Source organism: Cicer arietinum, chromosome 3 (assembly GCF_000331145.2).
Source record: "Cicer arietinum cultivar CDC Frontier isolate Library 1 chromosome 3, Cicar.CDCFrontier_v2.0, whole genome shotgun sequence".
Classification (NCBI taxonomy): Eukaryota; Viridiplantae; Streptophyta; class Magnoliopsida; order Fabales; family Fabaceae; genus Cicer; species Cicer arietinum.
In genome coordinates, this window is record NC_021162.2 from 61,810,639 (window position 1) to 61,829,482 (window position 18,844).

Here is an 18,844-nt window from a genome sequence, read left to right on the forward strand (position 1 = left end):
TTGTTGAGATGGAAAAACGCTTTGTAAAAAGTGATAAGGCTGAAACAAGTTCTTTGCTTCAGAATTTAATTTCCATGAAGTATCAAGGCAAGGGAAATATAAGAGAGCACATTATGATGATGTCCAACATTGCTTCTAAGCTTAAAGGTCTAAAGCTTGAGTTGTCAGATGACTTACTCATTCATTTAGTATTGCTGTCTCTTCCTTCGCAATTCAGTCAGTTTAAGGTGACTTATAATTGTCAAAAGGAGAAATGGACTCTTAATGAGCTCATTTCATTATGTGTGCAAGAAGAGGACAGGCTGAAGCAAGATAGGACTGAAAGTGCTCACTTTACTAGCATCTCTAAAGACAAGGGCAAAAGGAAAAGAATTGAGGAGCCCAAGAACAAAGCTGCTGCTAAGGGTCCAGAACAAAAGAAGCAGACTAAGGATAACAACTGCTTCTTCTGCAGGAGTTCTGGACACGTGAAGAAGGATTGTGCCAAATATCACGCTTGGCGTGTTAAGAAAGGTATGATTCTGTCTTTGGTCTGTTCTGAGGTTAATTTAGCTTCAGTACCTAGAAACACTTGGTGGTTAGACTCTGGTGCAACTACTAACATCAGTGTTTCAATGCAGGGTTGCCTGAACTTCCGAAAGCCTAGTGATACTGAAAGATGGATCTATGTAGGAGATGGGAAGAAGGTAGAAGTTGAAGCCATAGGAAAATTTAGATTATTATTAAGTTCCGGTCATTATTTGGATTTAAAAGACACTTTTGTTGTACCGTCATTTAGACGGAATTTGATCTCTATTTCTTATTTGGACAAATCAGGATATTATTGTTCATTCGGGAATAAAGAATTTACTTTGTCTTTAAATTCGAATGTTGTTGGAACCGGTTTACTTTCTGGTTATGATAATCTTTATTTGTTGGAAACTGTGGCTAACTATAATGAAACCTTGAATGTGGAATCACGTGGTACTAAGCGGAAAATTGACAATTTCAATTCAGGGGTGCTTTGGCACAAGCGTCTAGGTCACATCTCTAAAAATAGAGTTGAACGACTTGTGTCAGATGGAATTTTAGATTCCATTGACTTCACAGACTTTAACGTTTGTGTAGCATGCATTAAAGGAAAACAGACTAAAGATAAGAAATTAGGCGCATATAGAGCTACAGACGTCTTAGAATTGATACATACGGACATCTGTGGGCCATTTCCAACTCCTTCTTGGAATGGTCAACAATATTTTATATCATTCATAGACGATTATTCTAGATATGCCTACCTTTACCTAATTCACGAAAAGTCCCAATCAATAGACGTGTTCAAATCCTTTAAGGCAGAAGTTGAGAATCAACTTAATAAAAGAATTAAAAAGGTCAAATCTGATCGTGGTGGTGAATACTACGGCAGATATGACGGTTCAGGTGAACAACGTCCGGGACCATTTGCCAAATACCTAGAGGAATGTGGAATCGTCCCACAATACACTATGCCGGGGTCACCCAGCATGAATGGTGTAGCTGAAAGACGAAACAGGACTCTTAAGGATATGGTAAGGAGTATGATTTGTCATTCCACCTTGCCAGAGTCACTCTGGGGAGAGGCATTAAAAACAGCAGCATACATTCTTAATAGAGTACCAACTAAGGCAGCGGCTAAAACACCTTATGAGCTTTGGATTGGGCGTAAGCCTAGTCTGAAGCACCTTCATGTTTGGGGATGTCCAGCTGAGGCAAGGCCTTATAGGCCGAATGAAAAGAAATTTGAACCCCGAACAATTAGCAGCTATTTTATAGGGTACTCAGAAAAATCAAGGGGCTATAAATTTTATGATCCTAATTTGAGAACAATTTTTGAGACGGGAACGGCAACGTTCTTTGAGGATATTGAGTTTGGGGGGAAGATTAAGGTTAAAGATTTTGTCTTTGAGGAAGAATCGGTAACAATTCCAGAACTGATTCTTCCACCAATTGACTTTCCCATTATTGAACAAACTCAAGATGATCTGGTTGTTCAGGAAGAACAAAATCCAGATCAAATTCAAGATCCTCAAGAACAAGTGCCTCAAGAGCCAGCTCCATTGCGGAGATCCACTAGAGAAAGGAAAAATGCTATTTCGGATGATTATGTAGTATTTATCAATGAGGTAGAGGAAAATGTTGGCATGACGGAAGACGACCCAGTCAACTTTCATCAAGCCATGCAAGATTCTCGTTCAGATAAGTGGATCGAAGCAATGAATGAGGAGTACAAGTCTATGCAAGACAATTCAGTTTGGGAACTTATCCCATTACCTGAAGGAAAGAAACCCATTGGTTGCAAATGGATTTTTAAAACCAAGCGGGATTCCAATGGTAATGTGGAGAGATATAAGGCACGTCTTGTAGCTAAGGGTTATACTCAAAAGGAAGGGATTGATTATAAAGAGACTTTCTCTCCGGTTTCATCGAAGGACTCTTTAAGAATAATCATGGCTCTTGTTGCTCACTTTAATTTGGAGCTTCATCAAATGGATGTAAAAACAGCTTTTCTCAATGGCGACATTGATGAGACGATCTATATGGTGCAGCCAGAAAACTTTGTGTTGGGAGACCCAAAGAATATGGTGTGCAAACTAAGAAAATCCATTTATGGGCTAAAACAAGCTTCTCGTCAATGGTACCATAAATTTCATCAAGTAATTCTCTCATTTGGTTTTGAGATGAATACAGTTGATGATTGTGTGTATCATAAGTTCAGTGGGAGCAGACATATTTTCCTGGTCTTGTATGTTGATGACATACTGCTTGCCACTAACGATATAGGCATGTTGCACGAAACTAAGAAATTTCTATCAAAGCATTTTGAGATGAAAGATCTTGGTGACGCCTCTTTTGTATTAGGAATTCAGATACACCGAGACAGATCTCGAGGTATTCTTGGATTGTCACAAAAGAGCTATATCGATAAGGTTCTCAAAAGGTTTGGGTTACAGGATTGCAAACCAGGGGACACCCCAGTTGCTAAGGGAGACAAGTTTAGTCTCAAACAGTGCCCTAAGGGAAGTTTGGAAATTCAAGAAATGCAAAAGATCCCTTATGCTTCAGCTGTAGGGAGTCTTATGTATGCCCAAGTATGTACGCGTCCAGACATAGCGTTCATAGTAGGGATTTTAGGCAGATATTTAAGCAATCCAGGTCTTGACCATTGGAAAGCAGCCAAGAGGGTCATGAGATATTTGAAGAGAACAAGAAACTACATGCTCACATATAGGAGGTCAGACCAGTTAGAGATCACTGGGTACTCTGACTCGGATTTTGCGGGATGCCAAGACAGCTTAAGATCAACTTCAGGCTATGTCTTTCTGTTAGCTGGTGGAGCAGTTTCTTGGCGTAGTGCCAAGCAAGGTCTTACTGCTTCATCAACCATGGCAGCAGAATTCGTAGCAATTCATGAGGCATCTGACCAGGGCATTTGGCTGAGAAATTTTGTCACGGGGCTGCAAATAGTTGAAGGGATTGAAAGACCACTCAAGTTGTATTGTGACAATAGATCAGCAGTCCTGTATTCTAACAATAATAGGAGCTCAACCAAGTCAAAGCACATTGACATTAAGTTCCTAGTTGTTAAAGAGAAGGTACAAAGTGGACAGATATCCATAGAACACTTAAGGACAAACTCCATGATTGCGGATCCACTCACTAAAGGTCTACCACCCAAGGTCTTTCATGAGCATACTGCTCACATGGGTGTGCTACAGTTTGAGGAATCTTGATTTTAGTGGGAGTTTCGTCCATTATGTAATTCATGTTCTATGTTTAATTGTAAAGTACAAATACATTGTATTTGGACTTTCTGATCAGAAATAAAGTTTAAAGTATTCAGTTTTTGGTTACTTTGTACATTTAAGTTATGGTATGATCTCATTCGATAAAGTAGGACCAGTTGAAAATTGACATGCATTGACCAACTTCATGTAATTTTCATGCTACACTTTTCATAATGGGTCTATGTCATTTAGTTGTGTCAGTACGGGTGATCATTGATGGGTTTAGTTATGCTTATTATGACAAAAGCCTCCTTGGTTCCATGTGCTGATATGATTAATGGACGGGACAATTTGGATTATACTCAAGGTAATTATAATGACATTTTTGACGTCATAAAGTCTAACACACTCCTAAGGATACATGTGTGACCAGTGGGAGATTGTAAGATTTATGGGTCACATATGTAATTAATTAATAAAGTGTGTTAGGGTCATTATATAATTGGCCAATAAACTAGGGGTCAAATAATATATAATAGTTTATGGCTAAAGAGCATAATAGTTATGAAAATTAATAGTGTAGATACCAGACAGTTTCTAATTTAATGAGGGGCTGAATTGGAAATACTGCAATTTGGGATATAACTAATAATAGTTATATATATGGGTAATGGTCCCCAAGGCAAACACAACAAGACTATTCAGTTTCAAAACCCTAAAGGAGAAAACTCTTTGGTTCTCTCTATCCCCATCAAGAGAGCAAGGTCTTCAGGGTGTTTTGCTGAGGAAGATCACCCAACCCATTGGCTCTATCATCATCATCTCAGGAATTCATTAATGGCAATTCCCACAGGTACGCTTCCGCCTTTGGCTATTCATCATGTAATTGACATGGATTGTTGAGCACAACGTTATTAGGGTTTTTCCAACAATTGAAAAAATATATATGATGTCTTCACAGCTTAAACTGTACTGTTTGTGTCTGGTGTAACATTAAATTAATGATAAAACAATATCTAGATTATCTAACTAATTAATACTACAATGCACTATTTAATATGAACGAATAATAATTCAAAGATGCCACCAATTAAAATAACTTAATGAGTTAAATAAAAATACAAGTTTTAGTCCCTACAAAAATTATCTAGCAAACAATTTTAGTACATAATGAAATGAAACATGTTTAATTGTTTTTTAACTTTAAAAAAAAATTAATGATTTTTTACAAGCATATTTAAAATATTAAAAAAGATTATTTCACAAAAAATTAAATTTTTTAAGTTTGGATGAATTATATATGAATTTTTAAAATGTAATAAACTCAAGATAAAAGTAATAAATTTATAAACTTAGAAATCAATTTTTGAGTTTATTTTTTGTGGAACAACTTTTTATATTTTTGTAAATATGTTTGAAAAAAATTTATTCAAAAATATATGTTCAATTAATAGTATAGACTAAAATTATTTTCATGATAATTTTATATTGACTAAAAATTGTATTTTTATTTTATATGAACTAAAATTACAAAATTAATAGAAATTAAAATTATATTTAATCCTAAATTAAAACATAAATTGAGTATCACATAGTTCATTCAAAACTAACATCACTTCAATATGCATTAAGCCAAGCACAAATTGTGGTAGAGTTTAGATGACTAAAACAAAAACAATATGAAAATAGATTTTTTAAACATAAATATATTGTATTCAATTATAAAGACTAATCTTCTAAAATAACTGAAATACATTTAAGAAAATGACATCTCCCATCGTTTATTTTACTTTCATTTTATTTGAATTTTATAAATTCATTTGTTAAGAGGCTTAACTTGTATTACTCTCTTTGGCTTTTTTCTAAATAAGAAAGTCTTAAATGCATCTACGCAAAGTTGTTAACGACTCTAAAATGTTTACGAAATCAAATTATTCTTGGGAAAACTTACTATGCTTATGCTTGATTATTTTCACATTTCTATTGTTGTTCATTACAATTCTTATTCTTATGGTTTATTTCTCTCAATTCTCATTTGATCTTGGTGTAAGTGACTTAACTTTGGTTGATATAGGTGATGATGAATTTAACTCGTTGACAAGTTCTTCTAAAGACGGACGATATGATGAGGACCTCCAAGAAACTTGTTAGAGAATCCAATGAAACAAATATTCTAAATGATGCTTGTTTTTTATTAGGAGCCTTCTTGGTTTAATAAAAAGTTCTTCCTTTGGTGCGTATGATGGATAAAGAGTGGGATAAAAATAAAATATGATAGTAATATTATAAATATTATCATATTATGTGTCTACATATAATAATAAATAAGATATGATTGTTGATATCCTACTCACAATAATCATATGATCATGAATAATTTGTATTGAAACAATAAAATACTTCTTTTTCGTTATCATAATCTCTATCATGATAACAAATATAACTTTTATTGACTTCATGAAATTAACTATTTACCTAAACAATAAATAAGATAATTAAATTTAATATTTTGGTTAATAGTTGTTTTTGTACCTGCAAAATTATATTTTTATATTTCATTTTTGTAATTTTATATTCCTTCACTTTTAGTTCTGGATGACATCTATCAATTAAAAAATCATGATATAACATTTGAGTCAATAATTTTGATTTAAATGCAGTTTTAGTTTCTATATTTTATCTGAATTACGGAATTAGTTCATTTATTTTATTTTCTCCATTTGGTCTCCTATCCGGTCAAACTTTTGATCTCAAAATTAATGATGTGTCAAATAAACCGATAATGATGATGTAGTGCAATTCATAAACTAATTATAGTTTTTCATTATTCTAATTTATTTAAATAAATAGCATTTTTTAAAAACATTTCTCCCTAATTTTTTTTATTCAAACCTTATTTTTGTAACGCGTGTTTCCTTTAAATTATTATCTATAATAGAAATGAAATATCTAATTACAAATTTAATGAACACTTATTTTGATAATTATATGTCTAAAAGTAATTTTTATACAAATTATCCAAACAACTTTAACTTATAAGAATTATTTTTACGTTAACATATCCAAACATAAATTAATTTTTATTCAATTAACTTTTAATTAAAATCATTTATGTCAAAATCAATTTTATTAAAATTTATTTTTCTCACTGCAGAATCAAAAACACGCTATTGGTGAAGTATCGATTTCTATTACTTTGTTCTAATAAATCAATGTGTTACCAAATTGTTTGATTCAAATAACAAGGTTGGTATATATGATGCTAACATAATAAGAGGATACTCCAAGTAACAAATCTAGTGAAAAATATTGAAGGGTAGTTTGAAGTCATTTACAATTGTTGAACTTGATGGTTGTGAAAAAGAAGGGTTTGCAACTAGCTTTTCAATACTTAAAAAGAATGAAAAGTCGTGTAGTTATGCAAATGTCATTGCTATAAGTAAACATTCCAAAATAAAAGAAAGACTCAAATATTTATTAACAGATGAAACAAAATGACATTTGTTTCACATCTATATGGCACTGGGAAGAGACATATATCTTCTCCATATTTGGGGCCATATCAATTGCAAAATGAAATATTAAAAAAAAAAAACAACAAAAACAAAAATAAAGTGGCAAAATAGTTGACATGAAATTAGCATGGTGTTTGAATCAATTCTTTTTGTTCATATTCTTCTTCACTGCCTCTGCATTTTCTTTGACATAATTAGCTGATTGGTGAGCTTTTTCAACCACAGTATCTGCAGCCTTATTGGCTGTCTTCTTAGTTGAATCACAAGATTGTTGAGTCTTTCCCAACACAGTGTCTGCAGCCCTATTGGCTGTGTTCTTAGTTGAATCCCATGCCTCTTGCATTGTTTGCTTTGCTTTCTCTGCAATGTTTTGTGTTGCTGCTGAAGCCTTATTAGCCACATCTTTTGTTTTGTCAACCACCTAATTCAATTATCAAATCAAATATATAAAATTAAACATGAAGATCACCGTACTAGTAATAATTTGAGAAAATAGTTTAATTAAAGATAATCAAGGTGTTTATGTTGTGTCGGTATCAGACACCAAAGCGTGTATTCGATTAGAGGTGTCGGTGATACAGATGCTGCACTGAGGAAAAAGATCAAACATATGGATACAAAACAATCATATGCATATTGTATCACGAGTTCAATTGATTTACGGTTTATATTGCAAACAAATTAATACAATAACCGGTTACATTACATGTTCTGCAGTGGAATAAGCCTTATCCTGTAATGGTTCATTCAAATTGTTATTGACTGTTTCACTTGCTCCTTGCTTGATACCATCGGTGGTTATTGAGCCATCTTCATTATGTGACTTTGGTACCTACATATTCATCACAATAGATTTGAAAAATATTAATTATATGAATTTACACAATATATTCAATCATATTCCACAATTTAAATGTTGGCAAGAAATGTTTCATAAGTATAAGAATGTGATGTTATTATGAAATGTGGTTAGATTTTTATGTAAAAAATATGATAATCATGATAGATGCATAATCATTTTCTTTAATAGTATTAGAATTCAGACTGACGCTCACATTTCTCTGTCATCTTTTTTATTGTGCTAAAATATGTAATATTTTATATTATTACTATTATTATGCTACTAATAAATTTGAGAAGCTAATTTTGAAAATAAAAAAGGCTACACCAAATTATAATGATATAAAATAAGTATTCGATTTTATTTTTGTGTTTTCCTCAAATTAACAAAAACACAAATATGAACAATTTACTTGAATAGGTCTTGGGGTAGCAGCTGCAAAGACCCTAGTATTCCATGGACGAGCCCTTGCAATAGATGCTCCAGCAGGGCCAAATTTTGGGAGAGAGGTGACAAGGGTAAAGGATGCCATTGTGTTTCTTAATTATTTAGTTTATTGTATTATCTCTTGTAGATTTCTATATGTTTTCTTGCATTATTCATCACTTTGTATATGTGTATATATAGAGACCTTTGCGCTTTCTTTGTGTGTCAAGAGTGATTCACGCTCATAAGTGGTACAAAAACACAGACATAAATAATAGCGTCAACTTAATGGTCTTTAGGACCCAGTATTATAGGACACAAAAATTTGGTTGTTTCTAAGGAAATACCACAAGTAAACTACTTTTTTTTGTTTCTTTTTATTTTGAAAAAATGAACACAAAATCGATGGCTTTTTATTTATTTATTTTTCTTGATGGTGTGACTATGTACAAATATCATATACTTGTGTTAATATAAAGAAGGCTCATTTACCGATATCATATCTTATTACAATCTTAGTTCTGTTTACAAGTTGAAATTTAGAAAATTTTGGAGGAATAAATTTATAATTTAATATTTTAAAAAATTTAAAAGAAGAATATAATAAATGAACATATAATATTATGTTATTTTTGAATATATCAACAATATATATATTTGTTGATATTTTAAAAAAAATCAAAAAATAACATAATATTATCTAAATTTAACCCTCTAAAATCCTATTCTCCAACAATAACATTCCCCAAAAAACAAACCTGCAATTACACCCTTTAACTAAGTTGTCACATGTTCAAACTCTTACTTTTGTATAGACTTGATTGAGACAAAAAAAAAAAACATCTTATGTGTTCCACAAATTTCTACACCTATATTATAGTTATGGCTAATTATATAATGATGCATTCTTCCTATCTAATATAATTATCCAAAAATAATCAATTATTAATCAATAAAAGGAGGCATCAATTAAACTTGTTTTAAAAGTACCTCAACATTTAGAGCTTTATTTAACCATCTATATATCATCATTAAATACTTTTTTTGAACTTAAAGATAGTTAAATATTTCATTTTCAATATAATAAAAAATAAAATTAGAAATAATACCAAATACTTGATCGAATAATTCATATATACAGTTTCTTTGTTAGGGTATGAAGTGCTACATTAGCTTGCCTTCTAACGAAAAATATCATTATTAGATACTTTAAAAGTTATAAGTCATAGGTCTGAAAAAAGAAAATATAATATTGTCTCTCCTTTTTTAGTAAATATTATTTGTTATACCTTTTAAAAAAATTAAAATTCCTTTTATGTAATTTGTTATCGCATGCAAACTCCTTGTTTATCTATATCTCCTTCACTTTTGATTTATTTTTCTTTTTATTATTGTATTATTTTGTTTATTTTATCAAAAACATGTACTAGTGGGGGATGCAAAGTGTTGAATTCTACAGGGTTTGGGATTGTCTAATTAGGCCAAGAGCGACCACATAAGCGGATTAGACATTACATCTTATTCAAAACTTTAAGACAATAGGTTTATGGGTCAATCTTTTCCTCAAGTATGAGTTCATTTATTTATTTAGGCATTCTCCCTTCAAACGGAAGTTTTTTCATTCACTTGTGTTGTCGTTGGAAGCACATTAATGGGACACGCTGCCTGAACACCTTGAGTAGGAAGACTTTCGATACAAGGAGTTGGTCACGTCAAACCATCGGCTCTGATACCAGAATTGGATTATGAGGAGGTTCGGAAGATTGTTATATTAGACTAAGATTAACCACATAAATGAGTTAGACACCTAAAACCTTAAAACAATAGATTTATAAGTTCTCTCATTTATATAGCGTTCAATATCTATTTTTCATCCACTTCTTTACTCACATTTAACATACCAACTAAAAGCATGTTGGCATTTTTCATGATTATTTTTGGGTGCCTGAACACAAATTTGTGCTCAACTTATGTTTAGAAGTACACATGTATTTTAGTTTTTTGAAATTTGAAGGTGTACTTCCAAATAAAAAACAATATTACTATATTTCCATTCGAATGTGCATTTCCATATGAATTTGTGATTTTTGTTTAATAAAATGGAAGATAAAAGAAACTCTCTTACATAGATATCCATTCAAACAATATCCGTTCAAACAAAATAACTATTATTTATTTAGAAGGTTAAAGATTACATAGACACGCAAAAAAGATACATGACATACGAAATAATTTTAATCTTTAAATTTATTTTATCCACACACTCATACGATGAAACTCTCAATATATTATCTTCTCTCAATTAAAATTATTTCACTAGATTAGAATGAATTTTTGCGAGTTCGACATCAGTGATTCAAATAGCAACAAAAATTTAAAGACAAAAGTAAACAAGATCTACCTCTAATTCCGTTAAGTATCATAGACGCCAAATTTGATAACTAATTTTATTTTTTTCTATCGTTAATTTCTATTGGTATTTCAACTTTTTTTAATTGTGGATAGTTGCATTGTCAACTACATATCCGGACATGTACTTTGATTGAGAGGTCGGATAGTTCAACTAATTTGAACTAAGAGTTGAAGGAATGAATTAGTCAAAATATTATATTCAACTTCAAACCCTAAGAAAGGTGGGTTGAAACCCTAGGAAATGTGTAAAAAGTGCTAACTTAACTCACTGTTAACATTTGTTTATAAAAAATAATGTATTGTGAAAATTAAAATAATGTACTGTGGATTTATCGAATAAGTGTGTGGATAAATAAATCTAAAAGTTAAAATTATTTGCATAATAAGTGTAATAAGCATATTATGTAGAGAAAATCTACATAATATATAATCAATAATAAACGTAAAACGTTTATTGTTCAACCATTAATGTATAATCTATTTCTAAAATAAAAAAGAAAATGAGGAGAAACTCTACATAATCTTAACAATCTGTTTTTACAAATTATTATTGGGAGCTTATCAAAATAAACTAATAATAACTGCTTGTGAAATGTCAACATATATCATAAATTATTGTTGTAAGCCCATTCAAATACTTACAAAATCCTTCTGTCGTTCTGTAAAAAAAAAAAGTGCTTCTGTCATAAAAGTCTCAAATAAGCTATTCTAAATCCTCTAAAATTGTAAGGTGACTCAAGTTGTATTTGCAACTTGCAATGCTATGATGAAAGATGATAATGTAAAGCAGAAGAGCATGAAAAATATTGGAAGGAATCAACTTATGTACAAGCACTCGAAAGGAACATCACCTAGTCAAAAACCAAAGATGTGGCAAAAATAGCATTTGCATTAAACTTTGATATTCTACACAATCACAAACAATAAAGATAAACAATAGCAGCTATATAGAACAATTGAGAATCAAATTTACAAATATGAAACTAGTTTGCATAAGCACTTCATGTTCTTACAAATGCTCCCTTGTCGTTTGTGGTAAGCATTTATTTATGGCCTTTTTTTAACCAGAGATGTACAAGATAGAAACAAAAGAAAGGGAAGCACACACACCAAAAGAAGACGATGAAAATAGGCTGAATATTACATGCAATCGACACTCATTCACAAGCATGTGAGGCTGAGTTACACATTTAGCACACCTTGGAATTTTGTTCAAAAAAATACCAAATGGTAAAGCAAGACAAATATTTATTCAACTGTCACAAAACCAAATCAGTACTATTTTATTCTTCCTTCAGTCTAACTCGGTCAAGTAAAAAGTAATCTTAGTTGACAGCAAATAAAGCAGATGTAATGTTAACATAGATTAAATAAAATAAAGAAATATAGAAGCCAGTAAGGCTATAACCTTATAACTCCTACAAATCCTAATGGGAGGATGAAACAAATCCAAACCATGCCAATCACTAGTTGAGGAGCTTCAAGCAGATCCAACTGACTTCCAGAGCTTGATCCACTCTTCCATGGCATCAGCGGCTTGCGAAAACATAGGATCGACTTTCCCCAGTTGTTCCTTCACCGATTTGGCCATCTCGACCACACAGTCCTCTGCTGTCGTAGCTGATTGTGGCAACCTTACAGACTGAAAGAAAGGAACAACTTCCTCCATCATTTTCACTCCTTCCCATTCTTTCTTCAAGCTGTCTATGGCATTTCCTCTTTCTGTTCTCGAAACATACGGCAATCCGCTTTTCACACCGAGGCCTAGGTGGTCACATATAACTTTCACACACAATCCACACCATATATCTTCCACAGTTTCCCACCTGATTTTTCCTTCTCCTGCCAACACCAAAGCTGGGACCAATGCCGGGCCAATTAATTCTCGGTTAAAGGCAATGTTGATTCCACTCACCGGCAACATTGCTCTAACAGGAACTGTCAGAACTGCATCCACATATCGTGAATTCCTCTGTGCTGGCTTGAGAGCCTGAGTTGGTGCATCAAGGTCTGCCAGATTGAGCCATAGTCCACACGACAGAGCACAATCAACCCCAGTTCGAAGGCTAAATGGGTAGCCACGAACAAAATCCGCACCCTTACAGAATGGATCATATAGCGTATTAAAGAAAAAAGGAGTGGCAGGAGTCTTGAGGTTCACAATATGCTGAGCCACAGCGTCTACGAAATTCCCTGCATTATCTTTTGCTGGAACACAATCATCATCAATACAGACAACATACTTCTTCTTTGAAACTAGAAAGCCGAAATATCTACAAGCGTAGCCAGAGAAGCGAATGGAAGTGGAGGAACCCACCACTTGCTCAATTTCAGATTTTGTATAGACATCTGCGCTAAATCCTTCGGGAATTTGGAGTTCTTCCTTGAGGTCAGTATCTTTGACTATTATCAGGTGGAAACGGGAGAAAACTGGCTTCCATTCATTCATAAAAGTTGTGAGGTCAGAGTGCAGGGCACCAATCACAATGTCAACTTCGATGTCGTTGATAGTTACTTGAGACATCTTTTGAGGTATACAATACAATACAGATTATTTCACAAATTGAAATTCTAGATTGTGAGTTGGACTCAAACTTGTGACAGTAGTTTAAATCTTATCTTAGAATTTCTCAGAACATCCTGTACGATGATTTCCAAAGGTCAGAAAAGAAACATTAATCACTACAGGAATAATTACCATACATATAAGATAAAATTTTAAAATAACTCACTGGTAGGAAGCACAGGGGTCACAATATGTTGGATATTCAGTGCCTGAACAAGTGAGATGACTTCATCCTTACCAGTTGCTATAAACAGTTTCAGAACTTTTTCAGTCAGCTTTCCAGCTTTCAATATTCTCTGCGCATGAAAATTATGGAATGTCACAAGGATGCTGAATGACAATGATAAAAAGAAAAAACTAGTTAAAGTGCTATAACTTTTATATAGGCAACTAAAGGATTTAAACCAGCTCTACAATAATATCAACTCCAAATCATGAATCATGAGAAAGCCAAATTCTAAGGCTGCTGGATGCCTTACTTATTTGATCCAGTTATCAAGGTCAGATGTTTACAGCAACAGGAAAAAAGCAAAATTCAAAATTTGATAGCCCAAAAGAAAAGGCACAAAACAAAGCAAAATCTGATTCTTTGAGCCTTCCAAACAAGAAAATGATGTCACCAATAACTATCAATTCAAACTTGTAATAAAGACAAGTGAGCTTTGTATGATATTTTGTTTGACACAAGTCTTAGTTATTTTTTATTTTGGTTTTCCACATCTTCCTCCCCTAGAGGTAATTCTATTTGAGCTATTATTGAACACTACATGTGGACACCACTTTCAGCTAAGATTCAAATTGTGGTTCGCCACATTGTGGGAGATTGACCCCTTCTACTAGACTCAACCCCGTTGGTCAAGTCTTAGTTATTTTCAATTATACCATAAGAAAACAACTAGAGAGACAAAACACTCGCAGCTACACAGTCAGGGTTCTAAAAGAAAGGTCCAACAGCGATCTAGGCCACAACATCAAGTTTTCTGTGACCGCGACATCAAGGTCTTTGCAGCCACAATGCAAACACAATTGAGACCAAATCAACCACATTTTACCACAATTATTGCATTATGGAAAATCATGAACCTTGCACACAACCAACAAATTAATCTCAAGAGAAACTAATTGAAACGAGACATAAGTTAGAATCATACAACAAGAGTAATAGAAAGGGATTAATATCCCTCAAGTAGCAAACAACACAAACAGAAAGAACATTCCTTTACTCATTGTATGATATGTATGCAGTAACATTGATTATTGGCAGGTCAGACATTACTTATAATCAGAGATCTAGATAAGAAGCATTAACTGAGAAAATCAAATGGCATAAAAATGAACCATAAAAAACAAGGATAACCTTAGCAACAAAAATTAAGTATGAGAGAGAGAGAGAGGAATAAGAATGGTACCAGGAAGAGGTCGAGGAGGATATGATCAGGGATGGGAGAGAGATCGGAGATGTCGGAGAGATTAAGGACGGCTGAGTCAATGGTAAGAGAAAGTAACGATGGCGGTGTTTTCATTCATTCATTAAATTAAAAAAAATCACTAATAATAAAAAGTAAAAACAAAACAAATTAAAGGTAGCTATTTTCTCTCTCAGGAAAAAGGGGAACAAGATCCTTGAATCTCTGTGTTGTTTCCGTCCTCAGCTTCTTGTGTTGTACTAATCAAGAAATTATCTTCATAATAATAATAATAATAAAGACAAAAGAATAAACCGATAGTATCTGGTTCCACTTTTTTCTCTTCACACGCATAAAATAATGACCCGGCTCTAGCCTGCTTTAAACTTCGGGTCTCCTATTATTTTATTGGATAGAAGTATAGCAAATATTTTAGATCGACTAATTTAGACAATAATAAGGGCTTTCAAACAAAGGAAAATGATATAACTTACCAAGTAATATGGATATGAAATGCAAAAATTACCACATGTCGTGGCTTTTAAGTTTAAATTATATTTTTCCTTTTAAATTCTCAATGGTTATAAAAATATAATTGTCATGTATTTTATGTTACACCCTCTTCGTAATATATAGCATTGTTCTTTATAAAAATAAATGTGGGAAGAATGAGGTCACTTGTCTGAAGATATTTTTTTCTTTAAGTTTTGAAATGAGTGAAATGCAAAGTTTTATTGATATCTAAATTAACAAATTATAAAATATTTTAAGATCAATTAAAAATGATTAAAATATTATATGATGATTTATTATGTCATTTCTATATTTAAAAAAAAAAAAACAATATTAAAATTTAAAACTCAACTCTCGGATATATCTTTAAAATACAAAATAGAGTACAAATTAAATTTTACAATTGAAATTTAGACTGCTAATTTGTTTTCAAAAATTCTTTATAATATTAAAATAATTATAATTTCACATATTTACTATAATGGTTATATTATCATCAGTTTACTTAGATATTTAACCTAATATATCCCTTTTGCTACACAATAATCATCATATTTATTCATGTCATATAAATTAAGGAAAAGTTATAAATAAAAGAAAGGTAATCACAGTTTTGAAAAATCAAACTTAATAACAATTAGTGTATTATCATTATTATATATGAAATGAATAATAATAATTTAAGAGTTGTGTGTATAATATTTTTTGTCTTTAAATGATATAGTATAATTATCAACTGAAATTCACATATAATTGTCAAGTTTAATGTTTAAATTAAATATATAATGTTCAATATAATAATATCGGTATTTGTCGTTAATTGAATCATCACTTTAAAAAAATTTAAAAATTATACATAATATTATTTAGAGGTACAGATGAAATACAAAATAATCAAAATTTCATATAAATATAATGCTCCCACTTTAGAAGTTGTTAAGAAAGTGGATGATTTTGTTGTGTCTTTGATACTTGATGAAGGAAACTAATATATTAGTTGTGCTTTGATTTGTATGTTTGTGGAAAATGAGTTCATATGATGTTATTGCGGTATATTGATGTATCAAGAAGACTTTTTAATAGGACATGACTAATTGTATTTCAAATTCATAATTTATTTCAAAATTTATTTTGATTGTTTTAGATGGGATTAAAATTTTGTGCTTCAATTTAGCTTTAAAACCAAACATTAGTGAATTACGATGTCACTAGACATTATAGAGAATATAAAGTGAAATAAAATAAAAAATCACATAGATGTCATTTTGATATTACTTGATAGCCATCATTATTCCAATATATGATTTTGAGCTACACGATGATAACAATTATAAGACAATTATAAAGGAAAGGAAATGTGTCCAAAATCAAGCATAAATCTACAAATCATGGTGAAAACAATCCACTAATCTTAATAAACTCTTTATAAAAGTTGGAGAATAAATTTTACAAAAGAACACATCAAACATGTCAAAGATACACATTATTATAACATAAAATCTCTGAATCTCAAATACAAATTTACTTTATTGTCAAAGTGTATGAAAATAAATCACCCATTCTAAAGAGTCGTGGTTGTATTTTTACAACTTTAATGGTGGATTAAGGTGTACTTAAAAGACATATATTAATCTGATAGGTTGTAGATTTGATCTCTATTAATAAATTTTAAAAAAGACAAAATGTAAGCTTATTTGTAAATATTCAATTAAACTTATATATTTTCTTTTCACTAAATTTCGTATGTAAAAACAAATCCCTTTTTTTAATTAAAAAAAAAATTGTTTTTTCCCAAAAAAATAAAAGAGAAAAAGTGAAAAACACACGCGAACTTTGCCAAGTTACACGTAGCGTTAGTTGTTAGACTGTTCTTCCTCCCGCCGTCGATGGCATCCGCGGCGGTGCTCCTCTCCCGTCTCCGCCGTTCACGTCCTTCCTCACTTCTCTATCTATCACGTGTCCTCACTTCTCATCTCCCTCCTCCACTCCCCTCTCCCACCACGCCTCACTCTCCTCCAACTCCCTCCTTTCTCGACGCGTTCCGCACTCGCGCTTTCTCCACTCGCTCTTTCCATGACCACGAATTAGAGACAGACTCGTTCGGTCTCGAGACTCCGGTTCACTCGGAGATTCTAAAAGCGGTCGTTGACAGCGCCGGTGCCGGCGGCGAAGACAACCCGGCTTTCCCCGTTCGTGCGGTGATTTCGATGCTCGACTCATTCCACGATCTTACTGGATTTCCATGGTAAGGTTCAATGTCTCGTATTCTTATTCCTAAATCGACTATTCACTCGATTCGTTGTTATATCTTGGATTCTGAATTGAATGTTCGTGTTAATTCAGTATTTGAATCTTCAGGTGGATAACTATAGTTGCGTCTACTTTGGCTTTCAGAACTGTTATGCTTTTTCCTTTAATTCTTACGCTTCACAAGGTTAAAAAGATTGCAGAGTTTGTACCTAAATGTGAGTATCACTTGCTCCACTCAATTTATTTAATTGCTTCTTTCTCTTTGTAACATGCTAAATTTTGATTATTTATTAATAGTTATTAAATTTAATTAGAAGCAAAAATAAATTCATAAATTTGTTCTGCAAGTTCATGATGCAGCTGATTATCATTTCTTTTATGTGTGTATGTATATCTTTTTCATAGCTTGATTATCTTATATAATTATAGCCAGTTTTTTCAATCTTTCTATAGCTGCTGTTATTCAGTTTTATTTTCCTGTTTTATGTTGTATTGTAACACATTTCATCCTAGCTTTTGCCACCATTATGTGCGCCAGTTGTGTTGCAGTCACGTAGGTTTTGTTTTTGTTTGCTTGTATACACAAGGCTTTTGATTTTGGCTTTGGTTCATTTTGAGGTGCATCTGAATGTTTTTTTTTTCTTCCTTTGAGGTGTATTTTGTTCATTTTATGGTTAGAATTTGAGAGTGAGTACTTGCTTATCACCTCTCTTATAGCACTCTGTACAAGATGTTTTTTCTTCTTATTTTTACATATGTAGTTCATCTACTTAAATTGTTATTAATTTTTGTTTGATTCCTTCACTTCTTAAAGTGCCCCCTCCATTCCCACCACCTTTCTCAGGAAAGAGTTATATACGGCAGTTTTTATTCTTCGAGGAGAAGAGAAAAGCAGTTGGATGCCCTTCATATGTGTGGCCGCTGGTACCATATATAGTTCAGGTGATATTTTTAATTTCATGGGAAACGTTCTTATGAACCCTAGAGCAATGAATTTGCCTTTTTCTCCTTCTTAGTCACCTTTGTTAACAACATTACAGCCAAAAGCAACCACCAAGAAAAGCAGTATACTGTAGTTGTAATGAGGATGAAAGAAATTCCCAGACCTTGCTTATGTAATATATAAATAAAGAGTTCTTTAAATATATATATATATATATATATATATATATATA

General features: G+C 32.1%; 4 protein-coding genes across 4 annotated transcripts in view; 1 reads left to right on the forward strand and 3 right to left on the reverse strand.

Moving 5' to 3' along the window:
• Positions 1-7,194: 7,194 nt before the first annotated feature.
• Positions 7,195-8,690, reverse strand: LOC101501457 (uncharacterized). Its single transcript, XM_004492760.3, has 3 exons — positions 8,509-8,690; positions 7,962-8,087; positions 7,195-7,676 (listed from the first exon to the last, which is right to left on the reverse strand). The coding sequence occupies exons 1-3, from the start codon at positions 8,626-8,628 to the stop codon at positions 7,395-7,397; spliced, it is 528 nt and encodes a 175-aa protein (XP_004492817.1). The 5' UTR covers positions 8,629-8,690; the 3' UTR covers positions 7,195-7,394.
• Positions 8,691-12,165: 3,475 nt separating this feature from the next.
• LOC105851049 (probable UDP-arabinopyranose mutase 5) lies at positions 12,166-13,458 on the reverse strand. Its single transcript, XM_012713718.3, has one exon. It carries the CDS (start codon positions 13,456-13,458, stop codon positions 12,415-12,417), a length of 1,044 nt encoding a protein of 347 aa, XP_012569172.1. The 3' UTR covers positions 12,166-12,414.
• Positions 12,166-15,230, reverse strand: LOC101501777 (uncharacterized). The gene is made up of 3 exons (XM_004492762.4): positions 14,910-15,230; positions 13,667-13,796; positions 12,166-13,574 (listed from the first exon to the last, which is right to left on the reverse strand). The coding sequence occupies exons 1-3, from the start codon at positions 15,021-15,023 to the stop codon at positions 13,555-13,557; spliced, it is 264 nt and encodes an 87-aa protein (XP_004492819.2). The 5' UTR covers positions 15,024-15,230; the 3' UTR covers positions 12,166-13,554.
• Positions 15,231-17,219: 1,989 nt separating this feature from the next.
• LOC101502312 (ALBINO3-like protein 2, chloroplastic) overlaps positions 17,220-18,844 on the forward strand; it is a 12,566-nt gene continuing 10,941 nt past the window's right edge. Inside the window, exons 1-3 of the mRNA XM_012713724.3 lie at positions 17,220-17,664; positions 17,778-17,884; positions 18,484-18,611. Coding sequence (XP_012569178.1) covers positions 17,306-17,664; positions 17,778-17,884; positions 18,484-18,611 — 594 coding nt within the window. The 5' untranslated portion in view covers positions 17,220-17,305. The remainder of the gene's footprint in view (positions 17,665-17,777; positions 17,885-18,483; positions 18,612-18,844) is intronic.